Source organism: Antedon mediterranea, chromosome 8, assembly GCF_964355755.1.
Source record: "Antedon mediterranea chromosome 8, ecAntMedi1.1, whole genome shotgun sequence".
Classification (NCBI taxonomy): domain Eukaryota; kingdom Metazoa; phylum Echinodermata; class Crinoidea; order Comatulida; family Antedonidae; genus Antedon; species Antedon mediterranea.
In genome coordinates, this window is record NC_092677.1 from 19,283,554 (window position 1) to 19,306,685 (window position 23,132).

The 23,132-nt window shown below is 31.6% G+C and overlaps 1 protein-coding gene across 2 annotated transcripts; it reads left to right on the forward strand.

The window, feature by feature from the left end:
• The first annotated feature begins 63 nt into the window (after window positions 1–63).
• On the forward strand, window positions 64–23,087 carry LOC140057291 (engulfment and cell motility protein 1-like). 2 transcript variants are annotated; one of them, XM_072102881.1, is made up of 19 exons: window positions 64–137; window positions 5,205–5,314; window positions 5,782–5,943; window positions 6,272–6,438; window positions 7,161–7,260; window positions 7,622–7,713; window positions 8,148–8,210; window positions 8,692–8,770; window positions 10,663–10,713; window positions 11,121–11,240; window positions 11,534–11,644; window positions 12,171–12,275; window positions 12,547–12,655; window positions 12,986–13,122; window positions 14,262–14,431; window positions 15,093–15,196; window positions 15,920–16,018; window positions 16,211–16,341; window positions 21,632–23,086. In XM_072102881.1, the coding sequence occupies exons 2-19, from the start codon at window positions 5,219–5,221 to the stop codon at window positions 21,824–21,826; spliced, it is 2,091 nt and encodes a 696-aa protein (XP_071958982.1). In that variant the 5' UTR covers window positions 64–137; window positions 5,205–5,218; the 3' UTR covers window positions 21,827–23,086. The 2 variants fall into 2 exon arrangements, with proteins under 2 accessions (XP_071958982.1, XP_071958983.1); XM_072102882.1 differs by lacking the exon at window positions 64–137 and adding an exon at window positions 4,673–4,772 and having other exon boundaries at window positions 21,632–23,087.
• Window positions 23,088–23,132: the final 45 nt, after the last annotated feature.

The window sequence follows — 23,132 nt, forward strand, 5'->3', positions numbered from 1 at the left end:
TTGCAGCGCACCTGACCGTTACAACAAACAGGAAGTAAAAATAATAAAGGCGGAAGTAAATTTATTTAGGCTAGGTTGTGAGTTCTTTTTTGACATTAGAAACTAATATAGTATAGGCCTAGGCCTACTACTACTAGGTAAGTTATTATTTGTGTCCTGGAATAATGAGTGATCTCTTTTTGTGTGAGTGAGTGAGTGAGATCATTAATTCATTCAGCTGCTTCTGAGTGAGCGTTCTGTTTAGCCTAGAATAGATAGCTAGGCTAGCCGAGCCGAGCCGAGGTGTAAACAGACGAGCGGGGCCACGGATGATCGTGTCCATCATAGAGACGATCGGGCCCATTTTTTTTATGAGCCCGATCGTCTTATATGCTTGGCCCAATTGTCTTAGGCGTTGGTTCCGATCGATAGCCTTCTTAATCGTTGAGCCTGATACTGATAGTCCTAAAACTCTGTCTGGGCCGATCGTCTTTTTTTTATTCTTTAATATAATTCCCTCAAACAAATTATTATTCCCAAGGGGTGACAAATCTTATATTTCACCAATATAAAAGGCGATATCGGTTAAATGTCCATGGGCCAGACGTTTTTTCGGTATCAAATTTGTGGCAAATGCTACCATATATTTTTGGAAAGCTTAATATGTCTACTTTTCAGAAATCCATGACAGCAATGCCAATTGTAATAATAATAATAATAATATTTATTCGGTCATCAATGTAAAAATAACCAGGAATGAGAATAGGCTAAAGCCCAAACAGATTCTGCACTCACTCCATACAATACAAACAGTTAAGATAAAACCATATCCAAGAAAAATACAAATAAACTATACATAACATGAAATATAGTGTTTTGTTAGAGCAGCCTTAAATATTGAAATTGTTTGTGAATCTTTTATGTCATTTGGTATGACAGCTTAATAGCTATCTAGGCTAAACAGAAACTCACTCACTCAGAAACAGCTGAATGAATTAATGATCTCACTCACTCACTCACTCACACAAAAAGAGATCAGCTTAATAGTCATTTTTTAGGATTATATAACACCGCCTATGGAAAATATGCAACACAAAATTTTGGGGTAGGGGGTAACACTTTTGCTAATAACTTGGGATTTAATGAACAGATTTGCATTTTCTTGGTATCAATATGTAGTGTATAGACTGCTTAAGTGTCTAATATATATATTTTCGCATCGGGTAAATAATAATTACGATGTGGCCTAAGATTCACCGCCGCCTTAACTTGGGTATTTACTACTCCAGTTTTAATATAGGCACACAACAGCAAAGATCGTATAGCGCCACGTAGTGGCGCAAGATATGGAACTGACGCTCGAAAAATGATAATTGCATGGGCAGCCATTCCGGCAAGCGGATTACCCAGTAGGCAATGCGGCACGCCACCAAATAAATGTAAACAAATAGGATTTACATCTACGCGATAAACAGTACGACTTTATTTTATCTTTCGCGTCAAAATGAAAGAACAGCTATATAAATTTCGATTATATAAATTTACTCCATTTCATATTACACTTACATATGCGTATATCACTGTCCAACCTCAAACGGCTACAGAATAAACACTGACTGTATGGAGGACGAATTTTGTAGGCAGTAGGTTGAGGCATAGTTATAAATAGTGTCGCGGGGCGCAGCGCGATGCTACGCACTTCACGCCCAAGGTCGGCCGCGTTTGGCCTAGGCTGGGATGATGGCACAGTTTATGTGCGAGAGAAGCATTTTTTGGAGATGAATCGTAATTAATTGCCAAATATATTGTCCAAAACTGTCTTTTTAATTTTTTTAAATTAATGGGGCAGGGGGATGTTCTTTCCCCTGTTCGGACCCTCTCTTTCTATTTTGTGTGCTTCAGGCCTACAAAGTTATTTCATTGCAAGGGGAATTTTACTCCGATCTGCCACAACTGTAGTATACTGTACATACATTAGATACAAAAACAATTGTTACATTTTTTTTATTTCAAAAAAGTAAAAGTATTAAATATTAATTTTAAAAATTCAATCATAATCATAATTTGTTCTTTTCAACCCACTTTTATTAGCTCAACTTTCAATATTACAGACAGGATTAAAATGCAATAAAAATACTGAAAAATCTAACTTATATAAGTTGTTTATACAGTATTAATAAATGATATGGAATAATTAAATACACTCAATAAATAAATTACGAATGTATGGTTTTAGCCGCCTTAAATACAAGGAAAATTCTATTATTTTGATTTCTTGTATTACAAAAGAAGCCAATAGGCCTAAACAACAGTACTGATAATAACTGAATTCTGTTTATTTCCTTTCACTTTAAAGTATGAGGTGTGTGAAAATAGTGATTTTATTTGTAATCCCATAGGATACTGCTCCTTTTCAAGAATCAAAAATATAAACTATTATTACTATTAAAATATAATTGTCCATCAGTTCTGGCCTTTGTATTTAATTCTTGTGTAAAATACCACTGTGCACTCAATCATCTATCTTCTCAATAGTAATTATACAGTATGATGACAGACTATATCTTTCTGAAATAGGGAAAAATATATCATTAAATTATTAGGTCACTTTTCGAACTGTTACATAATCATTTGATTACTTATTATAGTATTTTAAAATACTATACATTTTAAAATTCAAAACAAAAGTCAATATACTATTTAATTTGTAATTTAAATGTGTGAAAACCTAGATTGTTCAGTTGTAAATATAATATCCAGAAATAATGCCAATAATAGGACTAGGCCTAGTAAGTATTCAAAAATGTTTACATTAATTAACTAAATATTTTTCAAATAAAGATGAAGAACAAAATAAATATGAGGATCAAATTTATAATTTAAATTTATTAAATAAAAAAAACAAACAATAACATCCTCAGTGTTTTGGTTTTTAGGAGACCTACCTAAGCTATGATTTTATTGTTTTATAACGATTTTTTATTTCATTACATTTAATTATTTCTGTTAATGTTATTATTAATAAAATGCCATATTGTCTTGTACATTTTTATTAAAAAAAAAAACTCCTAATTCCCGAACAGCTTCAGTTTTTTTCTTAATCTTCCATCCATCCAAGCCTTGTTTGATCCATCTATCAAGCCGCCAATCAATATCATTCATCCTCCCAGACTTTTTTTTATTAGTAACTAAACTAGGCCTAGTATTCGGCATTAAATATGCCTAGGCTTACTACTATCTCTAGGCCCTAGATCGGATTGCGCAGAAACGCCTGCCTGAACTAAATTTATCCAACAATTTAATAATTTTGTTAATGTTTACTAACAAAAAAATATATATTCTAAAAACTTTCCACTACATACCCAATACAACACGAGAAAACTTCCCGAACAAACAATAACACGTCACACGTGGATGTGGTTCAATGGTTTATTATACACTTCCGGGGTATGTGATCCCGTAAACTTGCTTGCCGGAATGGCTGCCCATGGAATTTCACTCATGCGCAGTGTATAAGAGATAGGACTTCCCTATCTTGCGCCACTTCGTGGCGCTATAGTATCTTTGCTGCACAGTAATTGAGGACAACCACTACTTTAACTGTAGACAAAGAATATATATCACAAGAATGAGTATTCCGCGATTTTTGCATGAGAAATTTGTAACAGAGAGCTCCAGTGAGTGATGGCCGCCCTCATAAGGGCGGATGTATACATACTAAATAAGACTTGTTTTAATAGACATGATACATGTCACATTAAATAGAATTATGATGATAGTTTTTGCAATTGTAAACTATTTTATAATACATATTTATTAACAAACTAGTGTTTATTCACTTTTACAGACAATTATTTACTAACATGCTAAGTTAGTTCACAAAAAAGGCCTAACACAGCAACACCAAAAATCAACGAATATTACTCAGCACGGCCTATTCTTTACCATTGCCGTGTACTACTGTACGCCCGGTAAATTAAGTATTGTTTTTATGATATAAATTAGTATAAAACACATGTTATTAATAGGAGAAAATGTTAAATGTCATTAACATTTATTTGTTTTACCAGAAACAAGTTAAATATAGGAATATTATTAAACTATCCTTCGTGAAAACGCGTAAACACCAACACGCCCGGTCACGTTATCGTAGCGCCCGGTTGATAAATCAAACTGTTTATACGGCAGTTTTTACTAAATAAATTGCATAAAATAAACAATTAAATATTCAAATAGTATTTAACATGATGTTGGCATGTAGTTGATAACATTTTTATCATCGGAAAATACTCCGGTGGTCCAGCCTTTGATTAGTGAAACCTTCACCAAAAGTTGTATACATCCCACACTTATGGCGGCGCCCTACCACATGGACAATATTACTGTTACAGGGAAAATCGCGGATTACTCATTCTTGTGATATATATTCTTTGCTGTAGATGCGAGGGCAGACAGGCCTACTCGTTATTAGTAGGCCTAGCCTAGTGTAATATATTAAGCTAGGTTTCCACGGAAAAATACACATTATGTTTGTTTGCTTCATTATTTGTAATACTGTATTTCATACTATTACTACTATTTCTAATACACACTGGAAATCTGTAAATACCATACGATATCCGATTGTTCGTTATTTCAACGCAAACTCAACGCAACACATTGTGTTGGTTGAATAAACAGTTCAACAAACTCAACACTTTCAACGCCAACGGACAACGCAGTTTCAACGCATTGTCAACACTTTAACAATGCGTTGAATGCGTTCAAAATCTGCAGAAATTCTGTCCGGTACTGTACGTCTCTAGGCCTATGTTTAGCTTAGTTCGATTAGTTTTGTAGGCCTAGCTGTTCGAAGAACGGTAACAAACAAAGATTGTACGCTAGCTGTAGGCCTAACCTGCTTAATTAATATCTTTGCTTTTCTAGTATTTCTGTACAAAAGATAGAGAAGAAACATAATATTTAACGATTGTTAAATAGTGTGTATTGCACGCCATGTTACCCACAATCGTCCAATCAAATGACAAGAATTTATTTAGGTGTTATATCAATACAAACTATGGTTGCATTTTTTTTCCAAAATGATGTTAAACATGTAATAATGCATGTTACATAATACAGTACAAAACCAACCAATCAAATGACTAAGATACACTTTGTTATAAACTCTACCAAGTAATACCATTGTTTATTTACAATTCATTATTTGCATTTCATTTCCACAGGTACAGTAGTCAAAATGGCTCAAATTACAGCAGGTCGTCCGAGTGCAACAGAAATCAAATTTGCTGTGACAATGCCAAGTAAAGTCACTCAATTTCTCATTGTTACCCCGGTAAGATATTATCATTTTATCTAATGTACCACCACATCATTACCATTAAAGTTTTATTGTCCCCCTGAAAAAAAACATGTTGAACATGGAGCTGAAAAACCAGCAAGTTAAAAACAAAACAGTTTATTTTTATATTTTATTCATTATTTTGTTTGTTGTTATTTCTGCAGAAGTAAATAACTTTTTTAAAACTACAAGATACTGTACTAGATCCTAAGTTTGCTTTTATTATTCATTTTTAATTTTCATGTTTTTGGGGACAATACATCTTTAATGTACCATATATAGTCAAAATCAATGATCAAAATAAAAATAATTTTTTATTCCATAAAACTTAAATAAAGCTTTTAAATGCAGTAATGTATTTAATTGGATGCATGAATACTTTTAAAATGTGTACATGCATGCGTTCAGCTTGTTTTATCACCTTCAATCTTCTAAAAATCCAAATAAATTTTCTTTTTTAGATAATGTCAATCGAAGAAACATTAATGAATTTATGCGAGTCATGGCAAATACAAGATGCATCAGCTTACGCATTGAGTGACATGGAAACAACATTCTATATAACAGAAACAAACCGGAGTAAACTGAGAAATGGCAGTGTTCTCACACTGTCTGAATCTCCAGTAAGTGTATTGGAAATGACGATGTATGACACTAGTTTTCAGTGTAATACTTGATAGATACATTACAAACTAAAATAATCATAATAATATACATAGTTAATAAAGTGCAGGGAATAATTTCGCCAGTGTAGCATAGCAAAAAGCTATACAAAACAACAATATTGCTACACATTTCTAAAATTGTGTAGCAAAAAATACAATACAAAACTATGTTTCTTGACTCAAAAATCAGTTTGATTAACAATTTTGCTAAACAAAATTACAAAATGAAATTTTTCCCTGAAGTATACATGGTAGATATTCAATATAGTTTATTTTTTTATCTCAGAAAAAAGCAGTTCAGAAGATGATCAATCGATTAAATGGGGATGATCAGGAGAGACGAGAAGCTCTTCAACAGCTTGCATCAAAAGCTATGGATATAACATTTGTTGAACACTTTATAGAACAGAAAGGAGTTGAATTACTCTTAACATTTCTAGAAAGTGGTAAAATGTAAGATAACAATGATGAAAAGGCAGTGGTGATGGTTATACCAAGAGGATTGATGAATTGAAATGATAAAAAAATATTAAAATACCTGTAGGGGTGGTGGTGATTTTTTTTGATTTTTGATTTATTAGCATCTCATTAAAAAGACATACACAGTTTATGAAACAGAGATATATACAATTTAAAAATGTTAAAAATACAAAAACAGAGATGCAGGATAGCCCATGAAAGTCTCAATGTGAGACTTATTTCCAATGGGGTCCTCAATAACAAATTTAAAAAGACAATAACAAAAATGTAATTACAATACATAAAACATACTTATAATTGGCATACTGTATATATAAAATCTTACTTTACCGTTGATTCACTTTCACGGGCTCTAATTCTAAGATATTCCTTAACTTTTATTTTAAAATGTTCAATTGAATTGCTTTGTTTTATTATTTTGGGCAGGGCATTTCAATTCTTAATTGCTGCATATATAAATGTATTATGAGCAACTGATTTAAAAGTAGGTACTCGAAAATTAAATTAATGATGAATGGTGGTATAGTATAAGGTGGTTTTATTTGTGTTGGCATCAATGTGGGTAGAATGGTGGTTATAAGGCAGATATAAATTGTGAGATTGGAATGACTCACTGATGTTGGTAAGGTCAGATTATTGATACTGTGGATTGTTGGCAAATTTCTTTTGAACTATTGTTAATTACTTTTCTCTAGGCAAGGAAATGTTTTGGCTTATTCTTTGACAGCGATTTTTGAAATAATGGAACATGGATTGGTACCTTGGAGTACACTATCTACAGGTTTTATAAGTCAGGTAAGTTGTCATCAAGCTTTATTAAAACTGTTATGCTTTAGGTTGAAGGTCTAAAGACCAGGTATTAATTATTTTGTATACTAGGTCTATTTGAAACATGGTTAAATGGCAATATAAAAATTAATGATTAAAATAATGTATAACTTGTTTTTACATTCTGGATGATTTAAATATTAAATTTTAATATATATATTTTTACAAAAGGTCGATAATGTGTGTATGAACACAGTACAGATAACTGTTTACATTTGGTCTATGTGTGAAATGGGTATAACTTAGAAGGAGTATACTGTACTCTTATCAGTGTCGAAAGTAACTATATTTGTAACAAAGTGAAGCTCTTGATCCATTTTATTTTTAGGTCACTGAACATGTTAAAAAGACAAAAGCTCCTCAAGATGCCACAGTAACACAGAAATCACTGTCGTTGTTGGAACTTGCTGTTTTGAATAGGTAAAAATAAATTATATTTTATTGGACAAATTTACCAGTCATGCATAAAATAAAATATTGAGATTGAACATTGCCAGATGGGAATTGAATGAATTTGAAGTCCAACATTATTACAGTAGTGAATGTGTATCAGTGGAATAAGAAGAATGTTTTTTATGAGCTTTCATTGCATACAAGAATATATTCAATGAATACAAAACATTGGTTTATTCTCCTATTAGTCAATTTTTATGAATCAATCATTTTTTCGGTAATGACCATCAATGCATGCCCCATATTCACACACTATACTTTTTAAAGCTGCTGTTGAATAGAACTATTGAAGATCACTTTTCCATTGAATAGAATTAAATTACCATTGTCATATGATAGACAATCAACCAATTAAATGGCAAAGATGTTACTGATTAGATTGTTGTAATGCTTTCTTTCAGCCAAACTTTATATACCATTGTTGCTAACAATATTCTTTTTGATGATCTTATTCCGCATTTGAGGTAAGTTTTTTATTCTGATATTGCTGGATTGTCCGGCTTACTTTTCCTTGCCCCCACGACAAATTTGAATTAGTTGAAAATCTAATCATAATTTGATTGTTCACGTGAATGTTAGCAATTGAGTATTTCCTTCAGCAGAATCAATTAAAAGTTTTTACATCGCTAGACATTTTGACATTTTTTGTGCTTATTAGTTGACACTTGACCTAAAATTTATGTATAGTGAATTTGATTTATATGTGATGACGAGTTATGGAGATATGATTGATAATGAGCCCCTTGGTTTATATTAGCCAGTTGTTCTCATAGGCATATATGCTACTGAATTGGGTTCTTTTTGCCATCCACAGAGATCTATATTTGTATACACTCCAGATTTTCTGTATGTCAGAACATTTTTTCCTGGATATGACTGTTTTTTTATTTAGATTGTATTTTATATTCAGTCATTTCTATACAGTTTGTGTTTTCTTTTTTCCAGTCGTGGTTCAGAGATACAACAATGTAGTATAGCCTTGATGAATGCTTTGTTTCTTGGAGCTCCACCAGAGAGAAAAAAGGTGTGAAATGTTTTAGGTTATGCCATATTTTAGTATTTTATTGCAAGGCACATGCTTCACCGTCTAGAAATCGCTGCGGGTGCTGTATATACTGGAGAGTGATGGTGTAATGGTAATATCAGACTAGCATGTGATAGGCATAGGTTCGAGGTTATCTGTACCATACTAATTGCATCCTTAGGCAAGATGCTTTACTCTCATTGCCTCGTCCTTAACTTCGGATGGGATGTAAAGCAGTTGGTCCCGTGTACTTAACAGTGCACGTTAAAGAACTTGGTACACTATTCGAAAAGAGTAGGGGATAGTCTCCCGGTGTGCTGATCTGGTAGGCGCTGCACTGCTGGCTGCCGTGGGTCCGTGGAGGGCCAATCCGAATTTCCTCAGTTTCCAGTTAAGCTTGAGGACAAATATAAATACCTTTACCTTTACCTTTTTTTTTTTACCTTCACTGGGAATGATTATTCAGTTTTAGTTGCTTGACTGTCAATACACATCCTCTGACCCTTTTACACATAAGTTTGAATCAACAATTTAACTCTCAACGTTCAGCAAAACCTGTTATTGAAGTTTCCATTTGCAAACAAGCTGGCTGCACGTAGGCTTCACAATGTGTCGTCTCTGCTTGACCTTCACCTACAGCAAGCATTCAATCAATCAATCTGATGATGTAGAGACCAGTCATTAAAAAAGATATAATTATAACATTTTAATTATTCCTTGTTTGCTATAAAAAATGGTAATCGATCCATTTCATCATCCTATTTATTTCCTTGTAATCTCAAAGCAAAATTATAATATTCAATGTGAAGTATAAATTGTTATGATATTTCGTATTATAACAAACGGTAATTCTACAAAAAGGGCCTTATAATCGACCATGATGTAGCCAGATTCGATGGTCAACGTTGAATAATCAAAGGGCCTTATAATCGACAATGATGTAGCCAGAATCGATGGTCAACGTTGAATAATCAAAGGTTTGTTTTACGTTCCAGTAACCAAGACATATATTCCTTAGTATTAACAGGTTGAGCGTTGTATAGATATAGTTGAAAACTTTGAATGATCAATCCAAAGGGGTACTGACAGTACCTGGTTATTATAATATATTTCCACTGATGTCGATCTCTCATGTTTGCTCTTTTTGATGTGTGCAGTCAGTATTAACTTGTATTTTAAGCTGGCTTAATTATTGGCTTTTATAGGACCATTTTGTAGAATTTACAATTTTTTTAAATGCAATATCAATCTTAATTTTTTGCTTGAAGTTTGAAAATGTATACGACTACTGAAATGAAATGTAAACAATTAAAAATCAGTACAACAGACTAAAAGGATATCTCAAAAAGTAAAGTACTTATTTCCATTGGGGTCCAGAAACACAGAGAAACAAATTGCACAGATTCCTTAAACTAAAAAGAGATTAGATTAAAATTTAAAATCCAAAATATAAAAAACGAATATTTAAAAGATTTAAAATTTGTATAAAATGCTTTAAAAAAAAAATTTAAAATACAGTGAGTTTAGAGTCTGTTTAAAAGAGGTTATGTTTGACGATTTCTTGATATAAAGAGGAATATTGTTCCATGCTTTAATAGCGTTAAAATAAAACGTTTTGTTAGCACATCCTTTAACGATTGGGATACAGAAGTATAGCCATTTTTACATTTCTAGTGTCCATTTCACAGTCAGCATGTAATCATGATCTTCTATATCAATTTGCCACAAAATCACAGTAGAGGTTCACACAGATAAACAAAAAATTGTGTTAATCACACAGGGGGATGTTGTTGCTCTATTTGTCTTGTATTACATATGAAAATATATTCTATATTATTTCTATATAAATTTATTAGCTGTAAACTGAATAATATTAAATACATTTATTTTAGAGATTTGAAGATTCTCTTTCTTCGAAAGATGTAAGGATAGCTATCCTTGAGGTAAAGATTTCTTTCACTATTATTATTGACTTATGTAAAAAAGTGCATTATATCTTTAGAGATGCCACCTTGTGTATTCACTACTAGGCCTACTATCAAATCAAACAAATCAGTAAATTTGATCTTTGTTGCTCATAAATAAATTCAAGAAAGTAGTTCTGTTTCAAACTATGAAACCCGAGTAGGATGTCTGCATGTCCAGCAGAAGAGTTCAGAAAACCAGGTTATAGATGGAAAAAAAAAAAAAGCTCAAAGATACCAATAAAGAATAGAATAGAAATCAATAATTCAAGATGCTAGTTATAATGAAGATTCAGATGGGTACATTAATAGTTTTTGAAAGTATTCTTATTTGCAAAATAATAAACATTGTTTTCATTTAAATGCAATATCTTTTTTACATTTAGAAAGTTATTCGTTGTCAACCTAGTGGTGGTGAGATGCTTCATCAAATCTATGTCTTTCAGCAGTTGACCTTTAACCTTCTAGAAAAGAAGTTGAACACCCCAGTGGCTGCTAACACAGATGTAAGTCTTTTAAGTTTTATTTGGTATTACTGTAATTAGAATTTTTGAAGAACATTTATATGGCTGTGTGATTCATTGTAGAACCTTTATTCGCTCTATGTAGGAATTAGCACACAGCATTAGTCTGACTCTTTTAGGTATATCAATATGTATTAATGCCATGTTAATATTATTCACATTTTATGTAAAGTGTGGATACACATATTATACACACACAGTATGTATCTATGTACATATATTTTATAGGATTATACCAACCGATTTTGAACTTCACTCATGTTTTATACTTTTAGCAATTTGAGCAGCAACTAGATCATGTTGATGAGTTGATGAAGATTGCATTTGGGAATTCCACAGACTCAAAAAAGAGTAGCATGTCAGCTTCTAAAAAGCTTGGTTTCCAGGTACTCACAAACTACCTATCAAACAATTAATTATTAGGTGCATGTATGATAAAACATGGCCTGCTAAAAGTATTTTAAATAAAAAGGATGATTCAAGTAAAACTGTAAAATGGAATCATCTTGAAAGTACTGTATATAAAAATGAAGCCTTAACATTCCTAATAACTTAACACCATTATTAACGTTTTTCCTTAAAATCTGATTTTAAGGGAAAACACCACAAAACCAAAGTTACCATGGGGAATGTTGTGGAATACTCCGGATGATCAAATGTTGAAATGATTTTAATGTAATAGTTTTTGCTGAATTTTCATATTTTAAAATTGTCTAATAATAAAAATCTTCCACTTTTAATATCTCATTGATGAAAATGCAGTCCAGTCAGATGTAGACATACAGTACAATGAAGTCCTCTCCATTTATGTAATACTGTCCGTTACATACCTCAGATGTTCAGTTCAAATCCTATATATCATATTCATACCAACACAGATGCAACTGTAACTATAATGGTGTTTTTTTTTAGGATTGTGCAAACCCAATCAATGACTTCTTGGTAGCTCCACCTGGTGTCTTGGCTCTCAACTGCATGTACTACTTTGCTACTATCCACACTGGAAACTACACAAGGGTAAGTCATCTATCTGCGCTCTTTTTGGTTAATTTTTTAGGTTGACTTTGTATCTTGCAGTTTTGGATATTTGTTTAAAATTACAATAATTACATATTGTAGTTAATTTTGCAAATAATCACCTCATTTGTAACCCTAGAGACCTTTAACAAACTGAATTCTATTGTAAAGTCTGTTTATATTTCAGTACAAAAAGTTTGTAATAAAAATATGATACAATAACTCTTTATTTTCGTATGCAAGTTTGCAATAAAATAGGATTCTTTTTTAGATTGTTCTTGAGAATTCTTGCCGAGGTGATGCCCATGAGTGTCCTTTTGGCAAAACTGGAATTGCTCTGACAAACCTCCTCTGTAGTATACTACATGTTGGAGAAATGCGTAAGTTTCAAGCTGAGTTTACACTATTTCCTCAATGTTTTAAATTACTGCAAATGGTTGTCTGTATTTTACGAATACAGCCTTGATAGAATGCAATCGGTTTAGTCTTCTCAAAGCTATTTGATGAATTTAGTGAGAAGTTGTAGCTTGGTGTTTTTGGTTTACATACTTGGATTTCTGATTATACTAAAAACATGTGTATGTGTTCTATGATAGATACCACCTTTTTGTATTCACTATTGGCAATTCTTGACAAGCGATTAATAATAAAACAATTAGTGTTTAAGTTAAGTTACTGTATATCTCATAAAAGTATAATTTATTTTCTAGCTGATGATAGTTGCCATACTTATCATCCAATGTTCTTTGCTTGTGATAACGCCTTTGAAGAGTTCTTCTGTATTTGTATACAATTACTGAACAAAACATGGCGTGATATGCGTGCCACTGTTGATGATCTTGATAAGGTAATTTCTTCATTTTTATTTTTTCCAATGTACAGTAACCTATTAAAATGCTAAAAAGATTTTTTTTAATGTTAAAACATGATAAACGTTGTTTAATGATTTAAATGTGGTCTATCATATTTAAAGGGAATGTTCACTCTATTGCTAAAACATTTTTATTAATAATAATATAATAATAACTTTGACACCAAAGACAAAGCAAATATTGATTGGTTGTGAAATAAATTTTGTTTCTTTAAACTTTTACCTATTGTAATAATTTATTCTTAATTTAATATTTTGAATTTTGAAAATTATTAAAATTACTCAATTTAAAGGCCTGTGTAAAATTCTATTTAGTATACCCTCAAAATAAAAGATTTTTTTTTTTTGTAAATTGTAAATGTTTTTATTAGAATATCATTTACCATAAAGTTTGTTACTGTAAAGTGGTGAATTTTTATTTTTTTTTTTTGTATTAATATTTGTCCTCAGTGAGGAAATTCGGATTAGGCCCTCCACGGACCCACGGCAGCCAGCAGTATTAAAGCATCTTGCCTAAGGATGCAATTAGTATGGTACAGATAACCTCGAACCCATGCCTATCACATGCTAGTCCGATATTACCATTACACCATCACTCTCCAGTATATACAGCACCCGCCACGATTTCTAGACGGTCTCCCATCCAGAACGCAACCGGGCCCAACGTTGCTTAACTTCGGTGATCTGACGAGAACCGGTGTTTCAACGCAGTATGGCCGAATATTGTGTTTTATATTTTAAAATAAACAATACATTTTTTTAATAAAGATAAAATTATAGTGTGTATTTAAAGATGCATAAAGTTAATCATTTCCATAGAAAAAGAACCCAAAAAAATAAATTAAACCATTAAAATCAACGAAAAACCCATTGACTGGCAGCCAATTTGACTATTTTTGGCTTTAAATTACATTTTTTCAGGTAAATTTTTTTTTATTTGCTATGTGACATTAAAATGGCATATTCAACAAAAACTTGAAAATGGTTCTATGATGGTACCGAAATGTCGATGTCTCTTTTTGTCATTAAATTTTATATTGAAATGAAAATTATGTTAAATATTTGAAATAGGGTAAAATATTGACAAACAAAAAATATATTTTTATCTTGTGCAGGTTCTAAGTGTGGTCAAAGAACAAATTGAATATGCTCTTAAAGAAAAACCCTCCGCTATAGAAAACTTCAAAACTAAGTTGACTGCCCTTAACTACAATGAAATTCAGAAACGGCGGCAACAAGAGCGATCAATTAAAGAAGAAATAGACTCTCAAGCAGCACCTGTTGTGTAAGAAAAACATACAGTTTTAATCTTTATTCAATCTGACAAATGTAGGATGAAATAATGTAGGATGAAATAATATAGGATATGATATAGCAGCATATAAAATGATCAAAGTTTTCAGTGCTTCACTCCACTACACTCCTAATCCACTACCCTATCCTTTTCTGTCAGCAACAATTACCACAAAACATTGACTTTTCAGGTAATATTTATTTTTTCCTATATTAAAATTGTTATTTTTTATAACACACTGTATTCTTGCAATTTTATTGGTTAATTATGCATCATGTTTCATTTGAAATTAGCCCTTACCTAATGGAAAAGTGATGAGAATTTTTGCCACGCAACGTTGTTGATTGATCGCATTTAAAATTCAACTTGTTTTGCATGCTGTCTATAACTGTTCTACTCTGAATTGAAATGGCCTAGCTTCCTGGCCTAGTATCATCAATGATTTACGGTGGACAAATTGAATAAAATTATGAATTTTTGTATTCGTTGAATGGATAGAATATTTCATTCGATGAAAAATCAACTATTCTATTTTCAACTCAGCCTCATTAAAAATTGAGCAGTCAATTTTCAACTCGTGAAATATTGTCATCTTCCAACTCATAAACATTCATTAATTGTGTAATATTTTAGTGGGGTGTTTTTTTTGCAGTGAACTTCGGAACAAAATTCGTCCAGAAATTATTGATCTTATCAAACAGCAACGTTTCAAATACTTAATGCAAGGGACTAAAGTGCCAGGCATCAAGGCTAATAGTAAGATAATGTCATAATTGTTATGTCAATGAAATTGTTTATTTAATAATGATAGCTTAGAAGCTGTGACGATTCGGCTGTGAGACGATTCTACGAAATGTCTCACTATAGTCCAAACCAATGATTGTTAGTATACATTTTTGGGGTATTTATTTATTTTTTTTTTTAACCATATTTTAATGGTTATGATCCATCCAGCTATTGCTGATCATTAGGGACCCTCAGAGCTTCACAAGACAAACATATAATACAAGATGCTTTACATAAACAAAACAAAAAAATCCTGACATGTGACGGGACTTAAACCCAGGACCCTTGAAGTGGGAGCCAAGCATCATAACCACCAAGCCACAACTCCACTCCAAGTTTTTAAAGGTGTTAAAATAAATTACAAACAAAAACGTAATTTTATGTGCAATTGTTATTTCGAAAACTTTGTTTTTTCGTGCATTCTCCAAACAGCCAACAGAGGGCATAGTTTGTTTACATCGTTCAGCCCGCTACCATTGGTGACTAATGTGGTCATCACAGCAGGACATGTATTTGACTGTTTATATATAAAATTAGTAGTTGTTGTGATTATAATCCAAAAACATCAGTATCACAAATACTTTTTCTAATATAAACTACAGCTAAGGTTGGAATTTAATTGCCAAGGGAAAACATTATCTCATTTGTGTACATGTTTAAATTTATTGTTTGAATTTTTACTGTTATTTTCAGCCCAGTTTTTCTGTCGTCTCTCACCAAACCAAAAGTATGTGCAATATGCAACTGTAGCAGATGACAAGAACATTAATGACCATGAGGATTGGCAATCTAGTAAGTTATCTGTCAATTTCTCACTTCAATCCCCATATTTTGGCAGAATCAAATCCTTCTTGTGGCTCATAATCAATAGAGAACAACATAAGTTTTGTTTGTTTTAGACTTTGGTCGCTGTTGGATGATGTAAAATAAGATAAAAACATAAAAGGAATGCTTGACCAGAATAATAATATATATCTTCTTTAGTTGAAATCCGAGAAATATCAACATTGGTTGCTGGAGCTGATATGAAGATTAAAAAAGGAAAACTTGGTTTTGGTATCCAGTGCAATGAAAGAACAGCTGCTATTGAAATATATGTACCACACATACATGCTGTAAGTAAATATATATTAATGCTACTAAATGTTTTGCGTAGTTTTACGTATCTCCTCCGAAACCACTGAACGGTACATGCTCTCATTTGGCACACTGTTTATTGAGGGGTCGCACACGACAGGCTTGACACTTGCCTGAATTTTACGAATAAATATTTAAAAAGGCAAAAAACAGCAGTAATGTTTCGCGAGTTGTTACGTCACGTATAAACTACACAACCTCCTCTGTTATGTACCGCCATGGCCGGATCTACAAATACCATGCCTGTCTGCTAAAAATAAAAACAATGTTTAGTCTCGGAAGCTTAAGTTTTAATTAATTACACCTATCCTTTGATCAGAATGATTTTTGTAAATCACGGTTTGGCTCAGTGAGTAAAACTCTGTGACAATTGATATCAATGCTTATAGTATGTTCGAGTTCGAATCCGTGATATGTGTAAATAATAAGTATCACCGCTTAAAGCAAAAAATCAAAACTAGACCACAATATAATGTAAATACAAAACTAGCAAAAAAGATACCAATTCTCACACACACAAAAATTCAAAGTATAAAAAAATCATTGAAATAAAAAAAAATGTAAATAAAATGAACACACAAAAAAAACTAAAAAAAATTAAAACGAATTTAAATGAGTGTTGTGTTTCCACAAAACTACAAATGTCAACGAAAAAGACACCCACAATTTAAAGTATGTGTGCGAGCGCATCATCTAATTTCGACTACCACACTTTTTGTGTTGATTTCAAAGTCCGTAAGCAGCTGTAGTTTTATTATTTCTTAAAAATTAAATGAATAAAAATGAACACACACAAACAAAACAATTCCAAATGGTTTGATATATTGTTGAACATGAAAACAACTTCACAATTCGTGTTGCCACATCAATGGGTTTTCATTCGATTTACATGTCAACCTTAACCTGTCATGCACGTTGTCACTTTCTGATGCGCACCCTAGATTAATATTCACACAGCATAAAGTCCCATATCTAGTATTGCTTTCATTTTGTAGCTTACAGATATTTAAGAGCCATTGTCTGTAAAAATCAAAGATTTGGTGGCAGATATAAAAAAATGGATTTCTCTCAAATTTTTACCATGAATAGACATTTCAATAAAAAGCATATCTACAACATTCATTTTAATTTTTAGCCTCCATTGCCATGACAACGGTCAATTATCCAAATTTTGATGTTTTTGCCATTTTTCACAGATTTTCTATAGTGAAAAAGTACAAACTTGTATACTTATTTTAACCAAAAATACTTACAATATACAGTTTTTGTTTATAGCAGTGTAAACAACATGTATTGAGTTCCATTTAATGTAGAAAAAAAAAAATTACAAAATGGAGTTTGGTTGATACCATTATTTTAAAAAGGGGTGTTTTAAAAAAATATTTTTTTTATAAAAGTATACCTCATAAACGTACCTATAACTTCCAAAGTGGTGTTTTTAAATCAATGAGGTTTTTTAATTTGATAGTCAATAGGTTTTTCAACAATAATCACGAAAAAAACACTGGGGTAAATTTCGTACATAGGTTTTGTGTTGCCAGGAAAATACGAAAAATGCAAAAAATATAACAAAATATCAACAAACTAAACACATGAAACACAATTTAAATATGGCTAATCCAATAATAAAATGTATATATGGCTTGTCATAATGCTACTAGAGTCATACGAATAGTTTAGATAAAATAGGAGAATGTGTTGCCAGGTTTATTTCAATTAATTACCAGAAAAACAGTATTTTGCATTGAAATATTTAGTTGATGGAAAATAATGTTAAACTTGGAAATAATTGAGTCAATGGTTTTTATAAATTTTTAAATCTATTTTGTGTAAAGAGATACAGAAAGACCTCCCAAAAAATCTGACCTTGTAAATAGGTCATTTGAGGTCAAAAGGGGTCAGAATGCAAAACAGGACAGGTCCCCACTTTACTACAACTATTAATGTTTGATCAAAATTTACAAGATAGTTTATAACAATTCTCAACAATTTTCATATTTTACCTATAGTGTTACCTTAGCAACCATTTCTATGTGTAACTAAGGAAAGTAAGTTAAAAAAAAAACGTAAAAAATTGCGTTTTTATATATACAAAGAATTGATTGCATTTGTACATGTTTCTCAATTTTACTTCTACTGCATTCCATTAATGACAAACTTGACCTTGTAAATTCATTCATTTTGAGGTCAACATTTTACCATAGTAACTGTTTCTATGCGAAAATTAAAAAAAAATAAGGGGTTTTTCATAAATAAAAAACATTTTTTCTACATAGTTTTACATTTCTACTTTTTGCCAAATTTACTTTAAATACTGAATCCTAATAATCTCAGAAAGAAAGTCTTGACGAATCTGAATAAAGGTAAAAAAAAATGACCTTTAGTGTTATCTTAAACCTGTTTACGTAACAAATGATATTAAAAAAAAAAATTAAATATGGAGTTTCATGAAAAAAAAAAAATTTTACATATTGAGGTCAAATGACATCAACATTTTACCTATAGTGTATTATAGCAACTGTTTCTATACGTAACTAAGTACAATATTTTTAATATGGGGTTTCATGACTACAAACAATTGATTACATAGCTTTACTACCTTTTCCCAAATTTACTTATCTACTGAATCCCAGAAAATGTCTGACCTTGTGAAAGGGTCATTTTTTGGGTCAAGTTATGTCAAAATGTATTATTTATCTTATCTTAGAACCTGTTTCTATGCGTAACTAAGGATAATCGTTTTGTTAAATACAGTTGAACCTCCCGTAAGTGGCCACCCTCGGGACCTGAAAAAGTGGCCGCTTACGGTTCTGCCGATAAAGGGCCAAAATCACTTATTATGGCTATATACGATATTCTTAACGAAACGAGCCTCTCAATTTTCCAGCTAATTGTAGGCATATTATTAATTATAATCAGGTGGTTTGGTATTTTTTAGCATTTTCAGACAAATTTTAAAAACTTTTATCATATGAAAAATGGTCGGTCAAAATCTGTGTAGTTTTCTCATCTCTTCACAGTAATGTTTTTAAAACCTCTTCAAAATAAAGCTAATATATAAAGAAATACAATAAATATGCACCTCTAATTCATAGGTCCATGCAATAAGTATCACATTTTTCGATTGGCCGCTTACAAAAAATCTCATTTTTGGTATAAAAAGGTGCTCGCAGCTGCTTACGGTAAGCACCAAATGCACTAATTAGATAGGAAGAACAAACAGGCTTTTCAAAGTGCGTCCGTTAAGGGAGGTGGCCGCTGTAAATAAAATATGGGGTTTTCATGAATAAAAATAATCACAGAAGAAAGTGCTTACGAATATGACCTTGTGAAACGGTAATTTGAAAATGCAAATAAGGCATGCCTGCTAATAATCTACAAATTTAAATTTGTATGAGATAAATATGCAAAATCTAAAGAATATCTCATTTTTAGTTACCATAGTAACTGTTGCTATGCATAACTAAGGGAGATTAAATAATTATCAGATAATTATTAATTAATAATTATTACTGAATCCAACCATCACAGTAAAAAAAATATAGAATTTAAAACCAAAGTGTGATATTTTACATGCTGACCTTAAATGAAATGAAATTTCAAATCAGGGCTTCAATTTGTTATGTAGCATTAACATACCTGAGTATATCATTGACTTTTGATTGGTTCTATTTTGGGGAGGGGAAAGTGGTGGATCCAGGACTTTTAAATAGTTAGGTGGTTGAAGGCGAGGGTCTAAAAACTTAACTTTATGTCCTATCTTTTGAATTGCAATTTTTAACTTGGGGTGGGTGGGGGCTTGGAGAAAAGGGGGAGGTGGTGGGATGGAGGAGTTTGAATCCATCTATTCATTGGGGCGATAGTAGCGGCAGTGTGGGTGGTGCTTGAATGCATGCATTTGACACTCTATAGTGGATGATCGACCAAAGTGTTGCAGTTTATCTTTTTGTGGTTATAGTCGGGGTGGGGGTGGGGAGGGGTGGTAGTCGAAAGTGGTGGTGGATGGGCATGTGGGATCTGCTTAGGTTAGCAAATAAAAGAAGTAAACAAATGAAAGAGGAGCTTCAAAATAAGAGAGGAGTAATCTGTTGCAAAGATTAAAATTCACAACGATCTGATAATTTATTCAAATTTCCAGAGGATATAACCTATAAAATGACATTAAAACTGGGTATTACAGAATCTATAATTAAAAATTAATTTTTTTCTCACAACACAACTAGAACTATATAAACATTAAGAATTTTTCTGACCAATGAGTTTCAAATCAAATAATCAAAGAAAATAAAATGTTTTTACTAATATACCATGTTTTTGTTTTTTTATAAAAATGCCTATGTTTCTTGCAACACTGCTTGTAGATTTTAAATTTACCCCAGTATTTTATTTTAGAAATCAATTATTAAACATTAGAACTACCTATTTGTAATAAATCAGCTAAAAAAATACACCACTTTGGGCGTTATGGTGAAGTAAAGTTTAGTTGCATTGAACAATTTAAAAAAAGTGAAAAACACCCCTTTTTAAATAAATGGTATCTCCCAAAGTATGAAATAAAAGAAAATAAAAAAATTTTAAACAGGTACACAATGCATTGTTATTATGCATACACTAATTATTTTTTATAATTAAATGAACAACACAAAAATATCGTTCATCAAAGTAGTGCCAATATCCATTTTAAAAAACCTTAAAAAAGGACAAAATTTGTCAAAAACACAAATTTGGCCTTTGCCATGGAAATATACGTGTGAAATAAAAAATACTTCATATTTGATTTCTCTCAACACATATATAGCCATGTGCAAAATTTGAAAGAAATCCATTTTTTGAGTCTGCCACTCTTTTTGATATTTCTTTGATTCTTACAGACAATGGCTCTTAAAAATAAAGGAATACTTTGTGTATAACAAAATCAATGGCTGTAATTTTATTCTTGCCAATATTTTTTTTTTTTTTAATAATAATTTGTCAGGGGCCGGGAAGAGTGCGCTTTTATTATACTTAGTCATTCCATGTGGTCATTACGCATGACAATGAACTGGAGATTGGTTATAAATAGAGTGACACCCAACAAAGTCTGTAATGGTGCTATCATTTAGGTCAAGCCTGGCAACACTTACTTTTTAGTACAGTTTTTTATATTGTACATTTTTTTTATTATGTATAGTTTACAAGCTTTCTAGTTTAGTGTTTTTTGGAATACCTTTCATCCTTAATCCTTAATCATAATTAATATACACATTTTATTTTCACTCTAATTTGTAGCTTGACATGTGGTGGGATGGAATCAACGCATTACGTGGTCAAGAGATGACTAGCGAGCAGACAAAATCAGACCTTAAAACACTTCTGGGAATGGAAATGAAATTAAGGTTATTAGATACTGCCAACATCAAGATACCAGCCGAGAGCCCACCTATTCCACCACCACCATCTAATTATGATTTTTACTATGTCTAAGATCATTTTACCTCTGCTTTTGCAGAGTATGCTTCTAAGACCAAATTCTTAATTATGTTATTATTCTGTGCAAAAAGCTAGCTTTAGCAGTTGGGTTGCTGTATATAGTATACTATTTTTTGTTTATATTTGAAAAATAAAAGAACTTCAAGAATTTATTTCTAACAAGTGGTGTAATGCAGGGGGAAAAAGGCCCCTGGTTTAGCACTCCTAAGGGCCCTCCAACACTGGGTAGTTGCATTGGGGATGCTCATGCTCTGATGCACCTTAAGCCTTGGGGCCCTGGGTTTCTCCAGTGACCACATAGCCGTTATGCCACTGTTTCTAACATACACAATTGTTATAAATCAGGCTATATACTGTACATAGTGGACATTATAGGCTCATTTAATTGAAAACAAGAGGACCACAGAACAGTTTCTTTATATTATACAAAACAGATATTATCTTTATGGACAATTTACTTTATAAATGTTTTTGTCTAAGATTCTGTTGCTTAAGATTGCCATTTTATGTTTAATTATGTGCAATTTTTTTCTTATTTCAATGACAGTTTTAGTACAGTGTGAAAATATTTTTTCATTAATTTTGATACCAAATTAAAATTGTCCTAAATTGTTATACATTATTTCAAATACATTTTGTAGCCTTTAAATTTTGTAAATCAATGCTTTATTTAAATTCAAATAGAAAATAGTTGAAATATTGTATGTTCTGAATGTTTTTTTAGGTATAGTGTGTGACTTAATAATAAAATGTATGCAAACTTATAGTTATGTGTTTGTTACTGTATTGAATAAAACATTTTCATGGACTACTCTAAATTAGCAATATAAGATAAGCTTCAGTAGTAGCAAATCTACCACGCCTATAAAAAACAACTGTCCAGGCTTCAGAAGCTACAGTTATTGTAATGACGAGAAATAATGTATTTAAAAGGTCAATAAAACTGGATGGATTTCCATTTGAACAACAAAAATCACCAATTATTGCTGTACAAGGCTGTAGGCTGGTATAGGGATGCCTAAAGAGATTGCAGAGGCAGAAGCAGAATTTAATACTGAACACCGCTAGACTGCAGTAAGTGAAAAATCAATATCAACTGGAAGGTCAAATCTAAAATACGTGTATACGCATATGATGTATGATCTTATTATTTCCGCTGCCACAGTAACCAATTCCAAAAAAAGTTTCGGCAATTGGTCTTTATCTTGAAAATAAGTTACTTGTTACACTCTGCATAGCCACTGCCAATAAACTGATAACACTAGGTCTATCTATATTTACTTTATTTTTCGAAAAAGTT

What these genes read in the sequence shown, in the direction of transcription:
- LOC140057291 (XM_072102881.1), top strand. Translation starts at nt 5,219, where the DNA reads ATGGCTCAAATTACAGCAGGTCGTCCGAGTGCAACAGAAATCAAATTT. An exon ending in CTCCACCAGAGAGAAAAAAG is followed by an intron (nt 8,771 to 10,662) that starts GTGTGAAATGTT and finishes CATTTATTTTAG; the next exon opens with AGATTTGAAGATTCTCTTTC. An exon ending in CTAAAAAGCTTGGTTTCCAG is followed by an intron (nt 11,645 to 12,170) that starts GTACTCACAAAC and finishes GTTTTTTTTTAG; the next exon opens with GATTGTGCAAACCCAATCAA.